Genomic DNA, 17924 nt, shown 5'->3' with positions numbered 1-17924 from the left:
CTCCATAATTCTTCAGTTTAGTTGAGCAGAGAGTAAATACTCATGAATTCACAGCAGGCTGACTCAGTTGAGGCTGGAAGACAGTGATTTAGTATTAATTGAACATCTATTGAGTGTTAGGACTCGTGTAGGTGTATCAGATACATTAGCTAGTTCAGTCTACATTCCTCATTCAGTTTTGTAAGGGTCTACCAAGTTGGAAATCCCATGAAGTTTTAGAAATATTTATTAATATTTTTAAAATTATCAAAAGAAGAAAAGAAAAGAAAAACAGGCAAGAATAAAGGTTCTGTGGAAGATCCCCTACCAGACTGTTTCCGGAAGAACAGGTGCCCTAAGATCATTCTTAACAGGTAGGAGTTGAGGTGTATTCTCTGACCCCTATCACCAAAGGTAGATCAATATATCATAAAATGCTCCTTTCAATCAGCAAATTGTCCACATCTCTAAAATCTCCAATTTATACAAAGACCTCTGGCTTCCTGGAATTTCTTATACATTTTTCATTCGAGAGAGTCCACCAAAAAAATTTTGTTTTGTGATGGCTTGGTTTTATTAAGGTGTGCTGTCTCAGAGGCTTCTTTGTCCCTTTTTTGGTGCTGTGACTTAAGTACCTTCTTTGTGTGACCTGTGAGCAAGTTAGCTAACCTTGGTTTATTCCAGATCGTCGTAACGAGTAAATAAGGTAAGACTTGAAAGAACTTGGCACAGTGCCTCAAATACAGTAGGTGCTAAATAAATTTAAGCTATGAGTAATAAGAATATAAAAATGCAGTAGTGGTCATCGTATAATGTTAGTATTGTCTCTCCCTCTCCCAGCCCTAGACATTTCATCGTTCCCCTGCATTTTGTCACCTCTCTTCCCATTTGCTCCACGAAGGCAGGTGCTCACATGCAGATTCTTGCCTCGCCCCTTTATATCTGGAGCCTCTGGAATCTCTCAGGCTGTCCTGATGTTGTAGATTACAGGGCACACTTTGCAACCGAATCCATCTTTCCCAACGAAGGAACAAATCCCTCCTCTACAACAGTCAAGCACCCAGAAGATAAACAAACAAAAAACACTCTGCATAATTTTTTAAATATCTTTTCTCCATCAGTTAAACTACCCTGGCCAGTCACCCCCAGCTATGCAGTAAAGGAAAAAGCAGTTCTCTCACCAATCTCCACCTTCAGCCTCTGACTGCCCTTCTTCCACGACAGAGTGACAGATGGAAGTGTTCCAAATGGTGAGTCATTTACTAAAAGATCAAGCACTCTGAACCCCTAGATTCTCACAAAAGCAGTCCCTGTGCGTAAAACAATAGCTGTAAAGCGTAGCTTATGCTGAAGAACCTGCAGGGGGAGCCAGCCTCCTTAATTACTGGCCTCCAGATCAGCAGACGCTGAGTGAAATGCCTTCCTCTCTCTTCTGCCGTCAGGGCTCCTTTTGGGGCCCCTGTCTCCAGAACATAAGTTCTCTCCCTTTAATTTTCTGTATCCTTCCTCGTTAGGAAGGCAGCGGCACAGACTCTTAAGTCCTACTTTATGTGGGTATAAAGTTACGTTCTTTGCTTCAGGAGTAAGTCTGTGATTCTCTGCAGGCATTACTACCTGTATATCTGTAGGTAAAGCTGATACCAATCCTCACCATGTTCACCTAAAAAATTGTCTTGCGTAAGAGTTTCTACTAAGTATATTCTGGAAATACCTATCTAAACTATCTAAGTAGTCTGCCTTCCTGTTTTCCACTTCTTGCTCTGCTCCCAGCTCATACTTGAATTTTCTCCCTCACCTGGCTTTCCTTTCTTCTACCCTGAACTGTCTCAATTTTTAAACCAGAGAGTCCAAGTCACAGACCTTTGTTTTCATTATTTCATGGCTTCTTCCCCATCCGATGCATTCCTGTTCACCCTTCTCCTTTTCAGTTCCTTCCGTTTCCCCGACCCCTACTCATAATGATTCATCTGTTGTTTGGAGTTAGACCAGTGGTTTTCAGCCCCCGGTCCTCTGAGGACCTTTTAAAAAATGTGCCCTGGGATGAGACTGATCCCAGAACAACTCCAGTAGAACCTCCAGAGAAGAAGCTTGTGCATCAGAATGTGTTCAAAGCAACTCAGTAGAAAATATAGAGCTATACTGAAGGAGGATAAGGACATAGCCTTTCCTCTCTGCTTATGCCCCTGAAGAGTCCCCTTCTTACTAGGCCCTTAGTCAGCACATTTACTGACCCTGCCCAACACTGTGACATCTCCGGGACCTGGTCCATGAGATTCAGGCTAAGGCAAGAATAATGAAGGCTTTTTTTCATAGACCCACAAAAAGGTAATAGACTAGAGGAATCAAGTATTCCAGTTAAATTCTGATCTCCAAATTCAGATTAACATTTACAGCCTATTCCTTATGTGTCCTTTTTTGTGTGTGTGCGGTACGCGGGCCTCTCACTGGTGTGGCCTCTCCCGCTGCAGAGCGCGGGCTCCTGACGCGCAGGTCCAGCGGCCACGGCCCACAGGCCCAGCCTCTCCACGGCACGTGGGATCCTCCCGGACTGGGGCACGAACCCGCGTCCCCTGCATCGGCAGGCGGACCCCCAACCACTGCACCACCAGGGAAGCCCCTTATGTGTCCTTTTTGAAGGTCACAATCACAGAAATAAGAGCAGAAGGACAGCAACTAGGCTGAGGTAAGGAGGTAAGGAGATACCAAAGACACAAAATTTAAGGAGGCACTCACTCTCAGGTGCCCACCCTGCACTTACAAGATCCTGGGAGTGACTGCTTCCTTAAATTTTGCATCCTAGGAGACTCTCTTTACCTCATTCTAGTCCTGGCTCCAAAGGGAGCTAAAATGAGACCTTTTCTAAAGGAATGCTGGAATGCTGGGAAGCGAGGATGACTGTGATCACCCAGTTTAGTGAAGATTTAATGAGTAAAACTGATACAGCCTCCTGAGCACATCTTAGCAGTAAGATTTCAGAACTTGAAATGAGAATTATGATCTGACATTAGCTCCCAGCGCTGTACCCCACCCCCAAATCCCACCCCTAATATGCAACTTATGGAAGGTTATGAAAGGCAAGTTTTAGTCAGAAGAGCAGCAAGTTTCTATTTGTGTTAAGAGAGAGTGACACAAATTTATGACTGAAAGTCAAGTGTCACGATACTTTCTCTAGTAACATACTCAGTATCTCTTAATTTCAATCCTTCATTCATTATCTCTATTGTTACAAGATACAAATGAATTACTGCGTGTGGGACACCTAGTCCAGAGCTGGCACAACTGAGTGCTCAAAGCTGGTAACCATTTTGTCTCATCAGGAGGATAATGGAACTCAGGAAACACTTCTCACCCAATATCACCCCATCAGCAATTCCACGTTATTTAAAGACAGAGTCAAGCCAGGTACAGACTACAGCCTCTACCTCTCTCCAGTCCAAATCCAGGATGATGGCCGGAAGTTCCCTCGCTAGGCTGTAATCAGGTCTGGCAAAATCTTCAGGCGCTCCACCACGGTCAGGGTTTTTGCTAAGAGTTTCTGTTCTCTGGACTCCCTGCCATCCTCCTGTCACTGTCTCCTGCTTTCTCTCCACTAAAGAGGAAGCACCCTGTTAGCGGGAGAGCAGCCACACAAGGGTCACTATTCTGGAGTTCTGTTTGCCTTGATAGTTGTCATTCGTGTTACGGCTGGGGACGAGGGTAGGAAGCTAAAGAATGATGGTTCAGTTGCCAAAGATCGGTCAGTTTCCTGGTGACCACTACCTTATGTGCAATTTTAATGTTTCCTGAGAATACTGGAAGTCTCTTTAATTATAATTAGGTCTAATTGCTTACTTGTCTAATTGCCTTAGTTGCTTTCTGGAGCAGAGTGGAATAAGGCCAGTGTGAGAAAAGGAAAATGATAAACACAGCTCCAAAGAAACTCTGCAGGAGTCCTCTCACCCCTACCAAGGCCAGCTGGGGTGAGAGACTGTCCAGCTTCTCCAGCCAAAGAACCTGCTGGGATGGCCCTCTGACCCTGCAATCACAGGAGAGTGGAGCTTAGGTGAAATATCCACTGTGGCCTCAAACAAATTGCAGAGACTCTGCAGGGTGTGAATTTAAGGGAAATGTGAAAATTCTATTTTGCTCAGTGATGCAAGGAAACATCAATAAACAGAAACCCTTGGCTTTGGATATTTTTCATTTTTGTGACTAAGAGCTGTGTTTTTTAAAACATCATTTTTAAATGAAGGCAAAGAGAAAAACAGTGATGTGGATGAGCAATTAATTGTTTTTGAAAATGAGGTAAACAAAGAGAAAATAATTCACACCACCTAAGAGCATGGGCTGGTCGATTTTTTCTCAGTTGTCTGAATGATAGGACAAGTGAAAAATCTTTGTTTTTACTTAGAATCTTATTGATTATTATTAGAGGTCACACAATTCAGTATTTTGAAGGAAATGCAAACCCTTTAGTTCTTAAAGGGGGGAGGAGCTACAACCAAAATGTATTTAGTTTGAAGTCGCTTGCTTATAGCTTCTCCTGTATCTCTTTCTCCAGCTCTCACTCTCGTCCTCCTGCCCTGCCTCCCTTTCTCCTTCCTTCCCTCCCTCTTTTTCCATCTCTCCTCAGGGATGGGCTAGGAAATAATCAGTTGCCCTTGATGGTCAGGTTCCTTATGGAGCCTAGACAATGCCCTGTGATGAGTTGGAAAGGCTGTTCATCTCTTTTATTGACATCACCATTCACTCACTTATGGGGTATGACTGTCTTAGCACAAACATGAAGCTGACTCATCTGGCCTGACTATTGGCAAATCGATGGAGGCAGCCATCCGGGGTGCGAAAAAAAATAATTCTGTGTTAGGCAAACTGTGTCCCATTTGGCCAAGAGTTTTTGTACCATAACTCCATCTAATTGCCTTGCCAACATTTAAACCATGTCCTGTATCTCTTTGCTGCATTAAAATACCTTCATCTTGGTCTGGAATGCTTTTTACTCTCTTACATCTCATCTTTATCACCCTGTCTCTACTTCTCTCTGTCTCTATATTTCTGTTTTCTTCTTCTTTGAACTCCTTTCAGTGGATGCTCAAAAATATGAAACTCTGCCTGTTTGTTCATAGAATTAGATTTCTCCTGCTTCTTGGTCTTCTCCTTTAGCACATGGGCCAGCTGTGTTGTGTTGGGACAGTCTTTAAGCTATTTGGGAGTGTCACCTGAGTGTATATCATAGTGATCCTGGCAGAGGTATACACATACCGTATTCAGGACCCACTCTGCGTGCCTGGGTGATTCCCCGAATAGAATAAACCAAAAACAAAAACATGAAAACCTTGAAATACATATTCAAATGTATCGCTGAGCCATTCTATAAGCCCTAAGTCCAGTTTATTTCTTCTTCCAGAACACCTTCATTCTCTGGCAGACCAGGGATTAGAAGCTTCCCCTCTGCTACTTCCTGCATCCCTCTCACTAGCCTCCTTTGACTTTCCTTTCTTTAGTGGGGAGCCACCTGCCATCACAAGTTTGCTCTCCTGCACTCCTAAGCTCTAAACATGATTGTCCTGAGCCCCCCAAAGAATCTGTCTCGCTCAATCACCTCTGCAACTTTTAGTAATTGTTCTTGCTTTCAGGTCCTTCACTCTACTGGCATTTGTTGCTAATAGGAAATCAGAAGTAGGCCTCCTCCCATAACCATTTTAGGTTGTATCTTGGTTTGGGTTCCCCTGAAAGAAAACTTTGAGACAAGGATTTGAATTAAATTAATTTATTTGAGAGGTAGTCCTAGAAAACATAGGACTGGGAAAATATGTCAAGGAAGGGAAGGAAGATAATAAAATGTACGTGATCAAGCCAGTTAGCACTAGGGTTTAGAGCTCATTCCCACTGGGAAACCCTGGGAGAATACCCATCAGAGTTATACCAAACAAAGATGAGGAAGCTGGGGTGTTATCCACCAACTCCCCACCTGTTGTCACCATTAACCCTCTGGGACTTCCAGTCTGCTCTACTTGTGGACTGAGTGTGTTTCCATAACCTCAGTAAATCTTCAGGAGAGGATCATATATATGCCCAGCAAGAGGCCTTCAGTAAGCAGAGGCTGAGTGGATGTAGCAGACACTGATGGCATCTGTGACAAGGGTCTTAATATTTTTTCCACTGGTTCGTAGAGGGCATTGTCTGCTATACTCAAGAACTTACTTGAGGGATTTCCCTGATGGCTCAGTGTTTAAGAATCTGCCTGCCAGTGCAGGGGACACGAGTTCGATCCCCGGTCTGGGAAGATCCCACATGCCGCGGAACAACTAAGCCCATGCGCCACAACTACTGAGCCTGTGCCCTAGAGCCCGCGAGCCACAGCTACTGAGCCCATGTGCCACAACTACTGAGCCCACTTGCCACAACCACTGAAGCCCACATGCCACAACTACTGAAGCCCGTGTGCCTAGAGCCACAACTACTGAAGCCCGTGTGCCTAGAGCCTGTGCTCCGCAACAAGAGAAGCCACTGCAATGAGAAGCCCGTGCACCGCAACGAAGAGTAGCTCCCTCTCGCGGCAACTGGAGAAAGCCAGCACGCAGCAATGAAGACCCAACACAACCAAAAAAATAAATAAATAAAATAAAATAAATAAAATTTTTTTTAAAAAAAGAACTTACTTGAAGTCACTTCAGTTCAACATGATGTCCTCAATGTCTGTTTTATGCTGGGCACTTAAGTGCTAGAGATGGAGAGATGAATAAAGCATTCTGGCTCCAAGGCACTTACAATTTAGCAGGACAACAAAATCACTGAAATAGCCCCTGATCTTTTCCAGTACCAAACAACTAAATAAGAACCAGGTGTTCTTCCTGCCCCTTCAGGGACCTATAACTTGTGCTTTATTTCTAGGCCTTTGGACACATAGAACATTCCTCTCTTCCGTCTGCCCACTGCCTGCCCCTCCTCTCCCCCACATTCCTCCTTTCACCTGACTCACCCAGAGGCATCTTTCAGATATCAGATGTGGCCTCTTCCAAAAGCCTCTTCTTATTCCCTAAGGTTGAGTTAGAAGCTTTTCTCAAAAGCTTTCTTCAAATCCCACATGTCCTTAATAGCAATACTTATATCAGTTCTATCAATTCTAATTTCTAGTTTATGTATCTGTATTTTCCATGAAAATGTAAATTTCTTGAAGATGATGAATATGATTTCTTCATCTTTGTTTCCTAGGCATCTAGTATACTGCTGGCACACAGTGGGAGTTTAATAAATATTTGATGAGTTATGAATTTTTTACACACACACACACACACACTAGTGACCAGGTAGGGTATCATTCAGGGCCACTAACTAACTGTGTTTTATTTGCCTTTAAGCTAAGCCAGAAATCTCCACGATTGTGGAAAATAATTCCATGGGTGTCTTCGGAGAGGTGAGTCACGTTAAAGTTTTTGAAAATCAACAGCATAATTATGCCAGTGTGTGTCAGTTTGCATCATTGCTCAGAATGTTTCTCAGAGGACCTTATTCCAATTAATTTCTGGTGGGAATGAAGGAAAGCTGAGTTGACTCTAGAACCCAAATGGGAATCCTTATTTTCTGACTTAGGGCTCTCAGAACATGTTATCTTGTGATCCTTAGTCCTTAAGTTTCCTGGAAAAATTGTCTCAATTGTTTAAATTTCTGTTTAATAAATGTTGAAGTAGATAGTGAAGGAAAAGTAGGGCAGAAAGCAGTGTGAATCCTGTTGTAAGAATGAGGTTTTTGCTCATCCTTTGACGTTTAATTTGTTCTAATTCATTTCCTATACCAGCTTTCCTAGTGTTTTTATTTTTAAGTGACAAGAGGAAATGTACCCTTCTGAACTCATTCAGAGCCCTGGCTATTTCTTAGGCAGTAAAAGGAAGGGGAGGAGAAAAAGGAAATTAGAATAGGCCCCTCTGACTTCAAATTCTTGTACGTAGTTCCCAGCCTCTAGTCTCTGGGATCTGGGCTTATTTCCCAGCTCTTCCTCTTGCTGGCTGTGACCTTGAACTAATTACTTCACACCTTTGTAGTCAGTTTTCCCATCTATATGAAGGGGGTAAGGAGAGTATCAGCACGTTGTTGTTGTTTTTAGGAATTAAATGAAATAATCCATGAAAAATTCTTGGTATATTGTTTGGTATATATTAAGTACTCAATAAGCATTTTGTTGTTATTACTACTAACGTGTGTTGATCAGCTGTCTTATGGCATTATGGCTTCATTGAAACTTTTCAAAATCCCAAGTAAAATAAATATTCTTCTTAATTCTCAAACATTTCCTGTTAGATGGGATGAGAGAAAATTATATTCCAGTTTCTTCTAGCCCCAAGAACATTAAATAACTTATGATTTCTTGTCATGTTTTCACTGAATATCAGTCATGTAATTTGACAGCTGCATTCAGATCATAGCTCAGGCTCTGTGGTGTGGTTTTAGATGAGTATATTGTCCAAGTCTTTTGATTTTATGAATTAGTCTCTTAGATTCATTGTTATTATAGTCCCAAGTACATAGGAAAGGTTTCCATTTTTTTGTTCTGCCACAATTAATTTTCAAGTTTATTAGTGGACTGCATTTCAATAGTTTAAGTAAAATAAATAATCTAATGATATAATGTTTGGTAGGTGTTTTGTTTCTTATCAGGATTTTTTTGTAGGTTCTTGGGCCAATGTTTATAGGTAACAAGGACTCAATCCAGATATAGAACCACCAGGTTGGATCCAAGAATTCCAGTTTAAAAAGAAAAGGACTTTGTCTTACGTGTCATCAGATTTTCTCTTCTGTACCCATGCTTCCCTGGGCACTGACTAGAAAAACCAGAGAACTTTCCTTCCTGGGGAATTAGTTGGAATTAGTTGGTGTGGAATCACCAACTCCACATAACCAGCTACAGGACACAGCTTGTCTGTGGATCCTTTAAGACCTTGACAAACGTTGGTAATTCCTCACTCTGATATTCTTATAATCCCAAGTATATTTTTAATAACTTATTAACTCTTCAAAGCCCTTTCACATGCTTTTATCACGTGATGCTCCCAATAAGCCTCTGAAATAGGTAGAACATCTTGTTATTTCACAGATGAGAAATCGGGGCCTGGAGAGGCTAAGCCACTGGCTGAGCCACTAATGAAGGACAGAGGTGGGATGAGAATTTAGCATGCCTGTACCCAGGCAGGATGGCATAACGGAAGGAGATCATCTTTAGGGGCAGACAGAACTAAGGTCAAATCCTAATTCAACCACCTACTAGCAACATAGCCTCATCTAGTAGTTAAGCTCTATGAGTCCCAACTAACTCATCTCCAAAACTGGGATCATAATCAGTATTACACAGGGTTCTTAGGTGCATTCGATTTATGCACAGTAATGGAGTACGCAGCACAGAGTGGATGTCTCAGAAATGTTTCTTCCCTTCCCACTACTTATCACTCACTCTCTTTCACTTCTTCCTTCCTCTGCATGAATATTCATAAATCTGCTATGTGATTGATTCTTAGAGACAGTGGGAGTTAATGAAAAAACACAACAAGATAGGTTGTGGAATCTGATGAACCTGGGTCTGAATTCTCCTCCTTCACTATTAACTCTGGGCCTTGGACCAGATTAGATTAGATTAGATTAGATTCCTCATCAATGAACAGGGACAATGATACCAACCTCACAATGGTGACATACGGACCAAATGAGAGACCTGTATGCAAACTATCTACTATCTGGCAACCATTAGTGCTCAGTAATGGTAATTTCCTACCCTCTTCCCTTCATCTCTTAAAAATTAACCAAGTCAACATGCATGTATTGATGCTTACTAGGCGCTACATGTTCACTGCACCAGCAGCCCTAAGTGTTAGAACAATAGGGGTTTGGTCAGCTGTGAACTGTGTCTTCCAGTGTTACTAGTTAAAATTACTAAAGCTTATGGTTAATTTAGCTTTCCTGTAGAATAGAAAAGCCCCCAGATTATTCTATCAATGATGCCTTTCAGGCTTAGACATGCTAGGGATGTCCACAGAGAGTGTCACCCCTATGGATGTCGTGTTCTTGTGTGTTTCCAAGGGCTCGGCTTTGCCAGGGCTCCAGCATGGCACACAGCCTCACCTCCACAGCTCCATGGAAAGAAAGAGTCTTTAACGTAAACTTCAGGGCCCCCCATGTAGCAGCTTTTTGCTCTAGAGCAAGAGACGCTGGGCCGAAGAGTCCCTCGGCCACAGCCCCTGGCCCTCTATACCCCTTACTCTGATGATGCAGCAAAAGAAAGCACAGGAGAGATACACGAAAACTCTAGTTTACTCAGCAGGGCGGTCTTTCCACGAGCCACATGTGTGTCTTTTTCCTGCCTGTGCTTTTACTAGCTCATCTCCGTGGGTCCTGTCCTTGTCACTCTCTATTATGTTTTACAAAATTTAGGAAAAAAACTAAAAAAACAAAACAAACAAACAAAAAACAAAACTACCTCACGTGTGAAACGTAGGAAACAAAAGCAGGTGGGATTGAAATGCCTAAAAAGGAAGAGAGGTTAAAATAATAAGACCCACGGAAAAAAGTCACTGTAATCTAAAAGCAAAACATCAGAGTTTAGCAGGACATCTCCAGTAGCTATTTACAGAATTTGATTGTTTCTGTTTATTTAATTTGGGTTTTGCAAAGCCTGAGTTTTGTGCATTCCTTGACCTTCTTAAGCTCCATTTCCTGTGTGTGTGTGCGTGTATGTGTGTGTGTGTGTGTGTGTGTTTAAGATTAGATATTGCAACCTTTTTTTCCCCTCATAGCATCTTTTGTAGCACATTAAGATTCTGAGTCCAAATCTCCAGCCGTGTGACTCCCAGCCGCCATCATCATTTGCAGCAGTGAGCCCCTGAGCCCCTGAGCTTTCACCACAGATGGAAAGGGTCCTAAAAGGGGCATCACACCCCCAGGGGGAAACCATAAGGAAAGTGAAAGCTTTAATATCAGGCAGGTTTCTAGAAAAAAGGGGATTGCAGGACTGCAATGCAGCCTGGGTTTTTCAGAAGCCTGGTGTTTGGACTTGTGTCTTTTCACAAACAGCTCACAGGGAAGACAGATCTGACTGTTAGAGCTGCTGACATGTCTAAGAACAGCAGTTAAAAGGAGCCACATAGGTGGGGACCGAATAAGGCAAGACACCATTATTATACCAGGATCTTGTCTGCTTTAGGGACATGGCTGTCTACAAGATGAAATGCTGGCTTTGTCTCCTCTTGTCTTCCCCCGCTCTCACCATGCCCTCTTCCCCACTCCCAATGCAGTTTTGTTTTGTTTGGTTTGGTTTTTTTTGCGGTACGCGGGCCTCTCACTGTTGTGGCCTCTCCCGTTGCGGAGCACAGGCTCTGGACGCGCAGGCTCAGCAGCCATGGCTCACAGGCCCAGCCGCTCTGCGGCATGTGGGATCTTTCCAGACCAGGGCACGAACCCGTGTCCCCTGCATCGGCAGGCGGACTCTCAACCACTGCGCCAACAGGGAAGCCCCCAATGCAGTTTTAAAAATAAATAATAGGTTCTACAGGAATCATCCGAAACAAGTCAGCTCCAGCACAAAGGCCAGAGTAGTTTCTAGTTTGATTTTATTCTACTCCTGAGTTAATATTTTAAGCATATCCTCAGCAGCCCAGGGCATTTTCCTCTCCATATGGACTGCTGGATCCCTTTTCTCAAAGCATCTCTAAATATTTAAAGATGAACAGCTCTTAAAAAATCGGAGAACAAGGCATTGGCATGCAGTTAGTATCTTAAAGAGGAATATAATCTGAAACCTACTGCTCAAATGAATGAGTGGTCTGTGTGGTATGCGGGGACAAAACAAAAGCTACTTAACTCATTAAAATTGACCTCAGAAGCTAAGAACATGTTCTCTGTCCTTCACTCTCTCAGACAGTCAAGGTCTCCTACCTTTCGATGGTGAATTTTCTCTAGGGAACTGTCTCTCTTATCTTCACGTTTCTTCTCTATCCCTGTTTCTTTTTTGGTTTTCTGCCTCTGTTCTTTATTTCTCCTAATATACGCCAATCTCTCCTCCTTTTTCTTTTTCTTTTTCTTTCTGAGGTTCTTTCATCTCTTCCTCACATACTCCTCCTTTAACAGAGCTTAAAATGAAATCAAATTATGCTTTAATATATATCCTCTATTCTTAATGTTTAATTCAAGTGAGTTGAAAAGTCTTTACTTTTCTCTGTGCTAATTATGCATTAATTACTTATGTGTTAGATTGTGAGAGAGACTTACAGGATTCAGACAGGCTATATTAATGAAACAGCTTTAATATAAGCATGGCAATAATGGGAGAAAGATATACATCAGAAGGGTCTGGAGATCTCAGGCTCAGGTTTCTTTGTCCTTCCACTGCTGGGTCCCACAGAACAAGCTTTGTATCCAGTTCTCAAATCAACACCAGCATGTGTGCAAACACCTCTCTCCCAGGAAGCCTAATCTGTGTTCATGGTGGGCTCTCAAGAGTGAGCTGGTCGCATAGGCATATTCCAGCCACCCAACCAGCCTCAACCATCAAAACCTTCAATTCCACCAAAACCAAATGCTAGGCATAAATCCCATTATTTTCACTCATCAGTGCTGACAGGCTGGTACATTCTGCTCCCAAATAACCCACAATACCCATGGTGGCGAACCGACATTTCTCTTTAGTTAGTATGTTTTAAACTTTTGGTGAATACAGCTCTAAGGAACCTTATAGGCAAGCATTTGGCCAATTCAGACCTGCTGAGATTAACCACACTATGCTCTCTTTCTGTTAAAAACAAAATCCCACTAAGCCACTTTGCTATATATTAGAACTGGAACTAAAATGGCCTTCTTTGCTACGGGTATAAAGTCAGTGTTCTCAGAATAGAATCCCCCAAGCCCTGTTTAAACAAAATGGAAGGGATGAGCTGGTGTGGGCTGGTCTTTGTCCCTCTGGCAGGCCTTCTTCTCAGCCCTCACCGTCCGCCTCATCTCCAGGATGGCCCTTTCCACCTCGTCCAGGGCTCGCTCTCTCCTTTCCACTGCCCTCTCCCTCCTAAGTGCCTCCTTTTTTCTTTGGCTGGCCTGCTCCAGGATCCTGGCCCAGTTGCCCTCAATGCCTGTGGGGAGCTGCGGCCCTTGAAGCCTGGGGTCCTGGCACTGCCCGGCCTGACCGTGGCCACCCTTCTCCAGCTCCTCTTTGTGCATGCTTTTCAGATGCTTCCACAGGGCTGTGGTGCCCACGTTAACCCCAGGGCCGCGGCCCACCTGCCCGCCACACAGGCGGCAGGTGGTGTATGGGTTGGGGTGGTGACCAGCACAGGCAGGGGCCAGGGGGAAATACTCCCAGGCCTCGGAAAACCAAGTCCCCTTGTTGTGGGGCATCGGGGTGGGTGTGGTACCCGCAAAAGGGCCGACCAGTCCTCCTGTCTCACTGATCTCCTCCTCCTTCACTTCTAAGTCCCCTTTTGCCTTTATCCTGGTTCCCTCTCCTTCCTCCTCTTCCCGCCTCATCCTGTCTCTTCTTTACAGCTTTCCTTTCCAAAAGTCTCTAAGGCTAAAAGTGTACTTGGCAAGGGACTGTGGTGACTCTTGGGGATTTGCAATAATGGTCAAAGGCTGGCCACACCTGGGTGGTGTGATGTTTCCTTTCTGCTTCACTGGAGAGTAAGGGTGCATCAGAGCCAAGCAAAATGGCCCCGGAGGCCCTCCTGTACATTCCCTCCATGACCTGGATACATACTGATCCCTCCTTGGCTGGCCCAGAAAACAAAACAAATTAGTGCAACAAATACAAAGCTCTTGAGTGAGCTCAGTGTTCTCTACATCAACCAGCAACACGGGTGTTTTTGAATATTGAACATTTTAGGTTTTTCTCTTGATTCTCCTCCTGGCTGCTTCCGCTGTTTCTGTGTTCCTGGCGATCGATCCAATGCGTTCTGGAAGGAGGAGGAGAAGCCTCAGGTTTCAGGCTGTTCAGGAGCCCCAGGGCTGGGGCCTCACTGGGTCTCCCTCAGCGTGGGTAGAAGCGAAGCATAGACAGATGCTGATGTCGGAGACTCGCGTTTCCTCAACGGATGCAACAGGCTGTCCGGAGGCTACAAAGTCTGCCAGGGTCTGGGAAATAAAGTTCTCAATGTGAGGTTAGCTTGTCCCTAGGGAGGTCCCTCTGGGGCTGGGATTCTAGGAAGCCCACACAGCAGGCTTAGCTGTTTTCAGCGGGAGGAGCTGGCATGCCCGAAGGAGAGAGAGGTGGAGCGAATCTCCACAGACCTGGTTGTGCCTGGGTGTCCTCGGCAAGCAGCTCACCATCCTCCACCTTCCCAGGCACCATCGCCTGCAAAGCCAACAGCTGATGAGAACTTCCTGACAGCAACTTAGTCCAGATGTTTGGCTTATTTTAAGAGGTACCTCATTTTAAGAATAAATAAACAAAGGGGAAATTATAGTACATGTTAAAAACAGCCTGACTTCTCTCTCCTTTCTTGGGTCATTTCTTAAGTGATTGAGAGCTTATTCGTTAAGCTTTGGAACCTTGAACAGTTAGGAAGCACCTCCCAGCCACAAGTGGGTACTTACAGGCAAGCAAGGCTCTGGACTGGTCTCTGATGGCTCCGGAGCAGGGTGAGCACTCCTGCCGCCTTAGAAGGCTGTTAGCTGACTCCTATCCCTGGGAGGAGGGCACCTCCAGTTCCTGTTCCCTCCCACTTCCAGGGAAGCCTGGTTTCCAAGTGGGTGTGTCCCTGCCTGTAGGGTTTTTCTGCAACAAATGCAAAACTTTTCTCCGACTCCCTCCACCGCTGAAGAAAGTTGTCCCCGGCAAATATCATGTAGTAAAACAGTAAGTCGAGCACCTACAAGTCTTAGTTCTGTTTCCAGAAGACTAGATCATCTGGCCTGTCAAGCAAAGAAGGAGATTTAAGAGGGGGAATGGGTGACATACGGGCAAAGAAACCACATGCCTCAAGAATATCTGTGGTTTCAAATATTTTGTCCAGTTGTCAGACCATGAGTCTCCATTTTTGGTTGGAAACTATTGATGTTGTAAATACAGTCAGTAGAAAAGCCAGAGAACTTGCAGAAAGGGGAAGATTAAGTGAAAGGACTTCACCCCCAATTTAGAGTAATATAACAAATTTGGGGTTGCTTTTTATTATATTATGTAACTAGAATTGGAAAAGCTGAAATATGTTGGCTTCTACTCTCAATTGGAATGAAATAAAGGTATAATCAACTTAAGCAAAAAATATGTATTTCAGATAGGTAGATAGATAGATAGATTTAGGAAGGAAGACCTACCAAGAGGAGACAGGCACATTTTAAAGAAGGTGTCCATGGGAGAAAAAACTTTTGAGTTATAGAAGAAAATATAGAAATGGTAGAGTAGAAAACATGTAGAGACTGAAAGTCAAATTTCAAGTGAAAATCAAATGTGTGGGGCATGGAGAGACCACAAATAGAAATGAAGAGCTGGTAAACAAATAGGGAAACTCTTTTCTTTTTTTTCTTTTTTTAGGTTTTCTCTTTCTAGACTAAACAGCTATTTTCAAACTGATTCTGTGAAAAGTCCTTTGGAAAAGGTTCTGTCCAAACTTAAGCAAACTGAATATGGGATAATTTACAAATGGTCACCATTTCAGTATTTCATCTGTGGAAATAAGGGAATGATCAGTCTTACAGCCAGATTTGGATTCATTTTTCCTGACTCATCAGTTTTATCCTGCTCCAACCTCTCCTTCCAGGACAACATCCCCACCTCACTCCCAAGCCCATGAACCGCTCCATCTGCCCATCTTTGTGAATCCCCCACTACTTTTCACCTGTAGGATCCAGGCCCAACTCTTGCCTGTCCACAAAATATAACTGTGCCCTCTAAGTTATTTCCAGATTTCATCCTTCTCTGTACTCCCACAGAACTCTCCAAATACTTTTTGACACTTACTGCAGAATTCTTTGTGCTACTGCTTACTTATTCCATATGTACTTAGAATAATGTGCTGGAGAAACCAATAATTTACTTGTTTCATGAATGCAACAGACACACTGAGTGAGTGATGATTTTGACTTGTCAGCAGAGTAAGGGGTGTGTGTGTGTGTGTGTGTGTGCGTGCGCGCGCGCGTGCGTGCTTATATGTATGTGTACGTAAACTCTTGTTCATATTTACTTCATTTTTTCCCCAAATTTAGCATGTTTTTCTTCTTAATTGTTTGGAAATACAGCTCTGCTTTCTCAGCAAAACCATATGTGCTTGACATTTCATAATATGTTCGACTTCAATTTGAACTAGTTTAGTCTGAAGCTTTTCAATTTTGGAGACTAAAGGAGTTTTGGGACAAGAACCATATCCCTAAACAAAATCTTGGAACACTGTCTGGAGCTCGTATAGAATATATGAAATCTGAATCATTCCATGAAATCTGAATTCAGAGAATCTACAAGAGTTAAATCTTTTTGATATTTTTATTAAATTGACAAGAAATTTCTTCAGTGAGCCAGTTGCCTTTATGAAATAATGGAACCCCTACTTGTTCCTGATATGACCATATCCTCATCTTTTGGTGGGTTGAATGAGCATGGAGAAAATGAACCATGAGAGGGGTTAAAGGTATGGGCATTAATACAAACTTTTACAACTTTTAAAAGACATTTTTTTCCTATAACTCTTACATGGACGACCTGGAGATAAATGTCAATCTTTGGCACTTTATTGGATTAAATAAACTGAATTCTCTTTACTTATTAAGAATACAATTCAGGGGACCTGGTTTTACTTTTAGGACAGAAAGAGACATAATTTCATGGAGCTGCATTCCCGTCACGTGCCTGCATCCCATTGGCAAGTGCTGAATGGGTAGGAAAGCTGGGGCTGCAGTGTTTGCTACTACCATTTTGGATACAACAGATGACCTCCTCTGAAAGTCTCATGATTTCCTTAGGGTTTTTGCCATGATGTGATGTTCTGGGGGATGTTCAACTGCTCCTCAGTGGGATCTCACCAGAAAGATGGGACTTAGTATCCTTAGGTTTGGTTTCTCAGTTCTGCTCAAGACCAGACTCTTTGGGCATCACTATCCTGTGGGGAAATTGGCACACCAAGCATTAAATATAGTTAATTGTTCTTTACTAGTTAACTAGCATATTCATCAGTATTCATGTTCATCAATGAAAAATATTTGAGAACTAAGAACTAGGGCTGGTCATATGTAAAACACACATATCTCTGGATGAGAAAACAGGTAGCTAAAAGTGGGATTATAATTTTGCAGCGTCTCAGATAAAATAATGAAGATCTAATAAGTCTTATCGGATATGTTCACCAGGCTCTTGAAAAAACCACCATCTTACAAAGAACAAACAGTGTTGAAAATAAAACATAACTAACCCTCCTCTAAGCTCCCAGGTTTTGTAACATAAGCTACCTCTTCTTCTACTTCTTTCTTATTTCAATACAACGTGTTTTACCAGGAAATGTCTTGGACTGGGATTAAGGTAACTCTTCCAATTGTGCCATCAACTGCATTCTTCTCCTTTTAACCATTCTGTGATTCTGTGCCTTGATTTCCCCATCTGTCAAATGGCAATAATAGGGTGGGTCCTATCTAGCCCATAGGATTGTTTAGATGATAAAATAAAAAATTAATTAGGAAAACTCTTTACAAGTCAAAAGTGAGATGTTTATATTAAATGGTTCCTGTAATTGTTGCTACAAATAGTACTTTACATTATTTGGGGAACGAAAGCAACAAAAGTCTGACTCTCTTTTAGCTTTCAGTCTAACAGAATATTCTTCTCTGGCCGCTGCCTGTTATAGCTTCTTCTTTCTATTCTTTGGTTTCCATTTATACAGTTTTGTTCTGCCTATGTAGGGATGTAATTTTCCTTTTCAGAACCCAGAATCCAGACTTGCAACATTAGTATAGTCCTAGATTCTTCTTAAATTGACCTTAAATTCTAACCATTAATTTATAACATCTGTATA

General features: G+C 42.8%; 2 protein-coding genes across 2 annotated transcripts in view; one reads left to right on the top strand and one right to left on the bottom strand.

The window, feature by feature from the left end:
* The window catches only part of CD96 (CD96 molecule), a gene marked incomplete at both ends in the record, with an annotated part of 81882 nt that overhangs the window by 20603 nt on the left and 43355 nt on the right, over positions 1–17924 (top strand). The window contains 3 exon segments of the mRNA XM_082654980.1: positions 3297–3446; positions 3450–3510; positions 7329–7375. Coding sequence (XP_082511106.1) covers positions 3297–3446; positions 3450–3510; positions 7329–7375 — 258 coding nt within the window.
* On the bottom strand, positions 12850–13458 carry ZBED2 (zinc finger BED-type containing 2; the record flags this gene model as incomplete). Its single annotated transcript, XM_082654981.1, has 1 exon — positions 12850–13458. The coding sequence occupies one exon, from the start codon at positions 13456–13458 to the stop codon at positions 12850–12852; it is 609 nt and encodes a 202-aa protein (XP_082511107.1).

This window comes from Grampus griseus (assembly GCF_964374135.1).
Source record: "Grampus griseus genome assembly, chromosome: 5".
NCBI lineage: Eukaryota > Metazoa > Chordata > Mammalia > Artiodactyla > Delphinidae > Grampus > Grampus griseus.
Note: the sequence above shows the minus strand (reverse complement) of the source record. Positions and strands in the feature narration are given on the sequence as shown.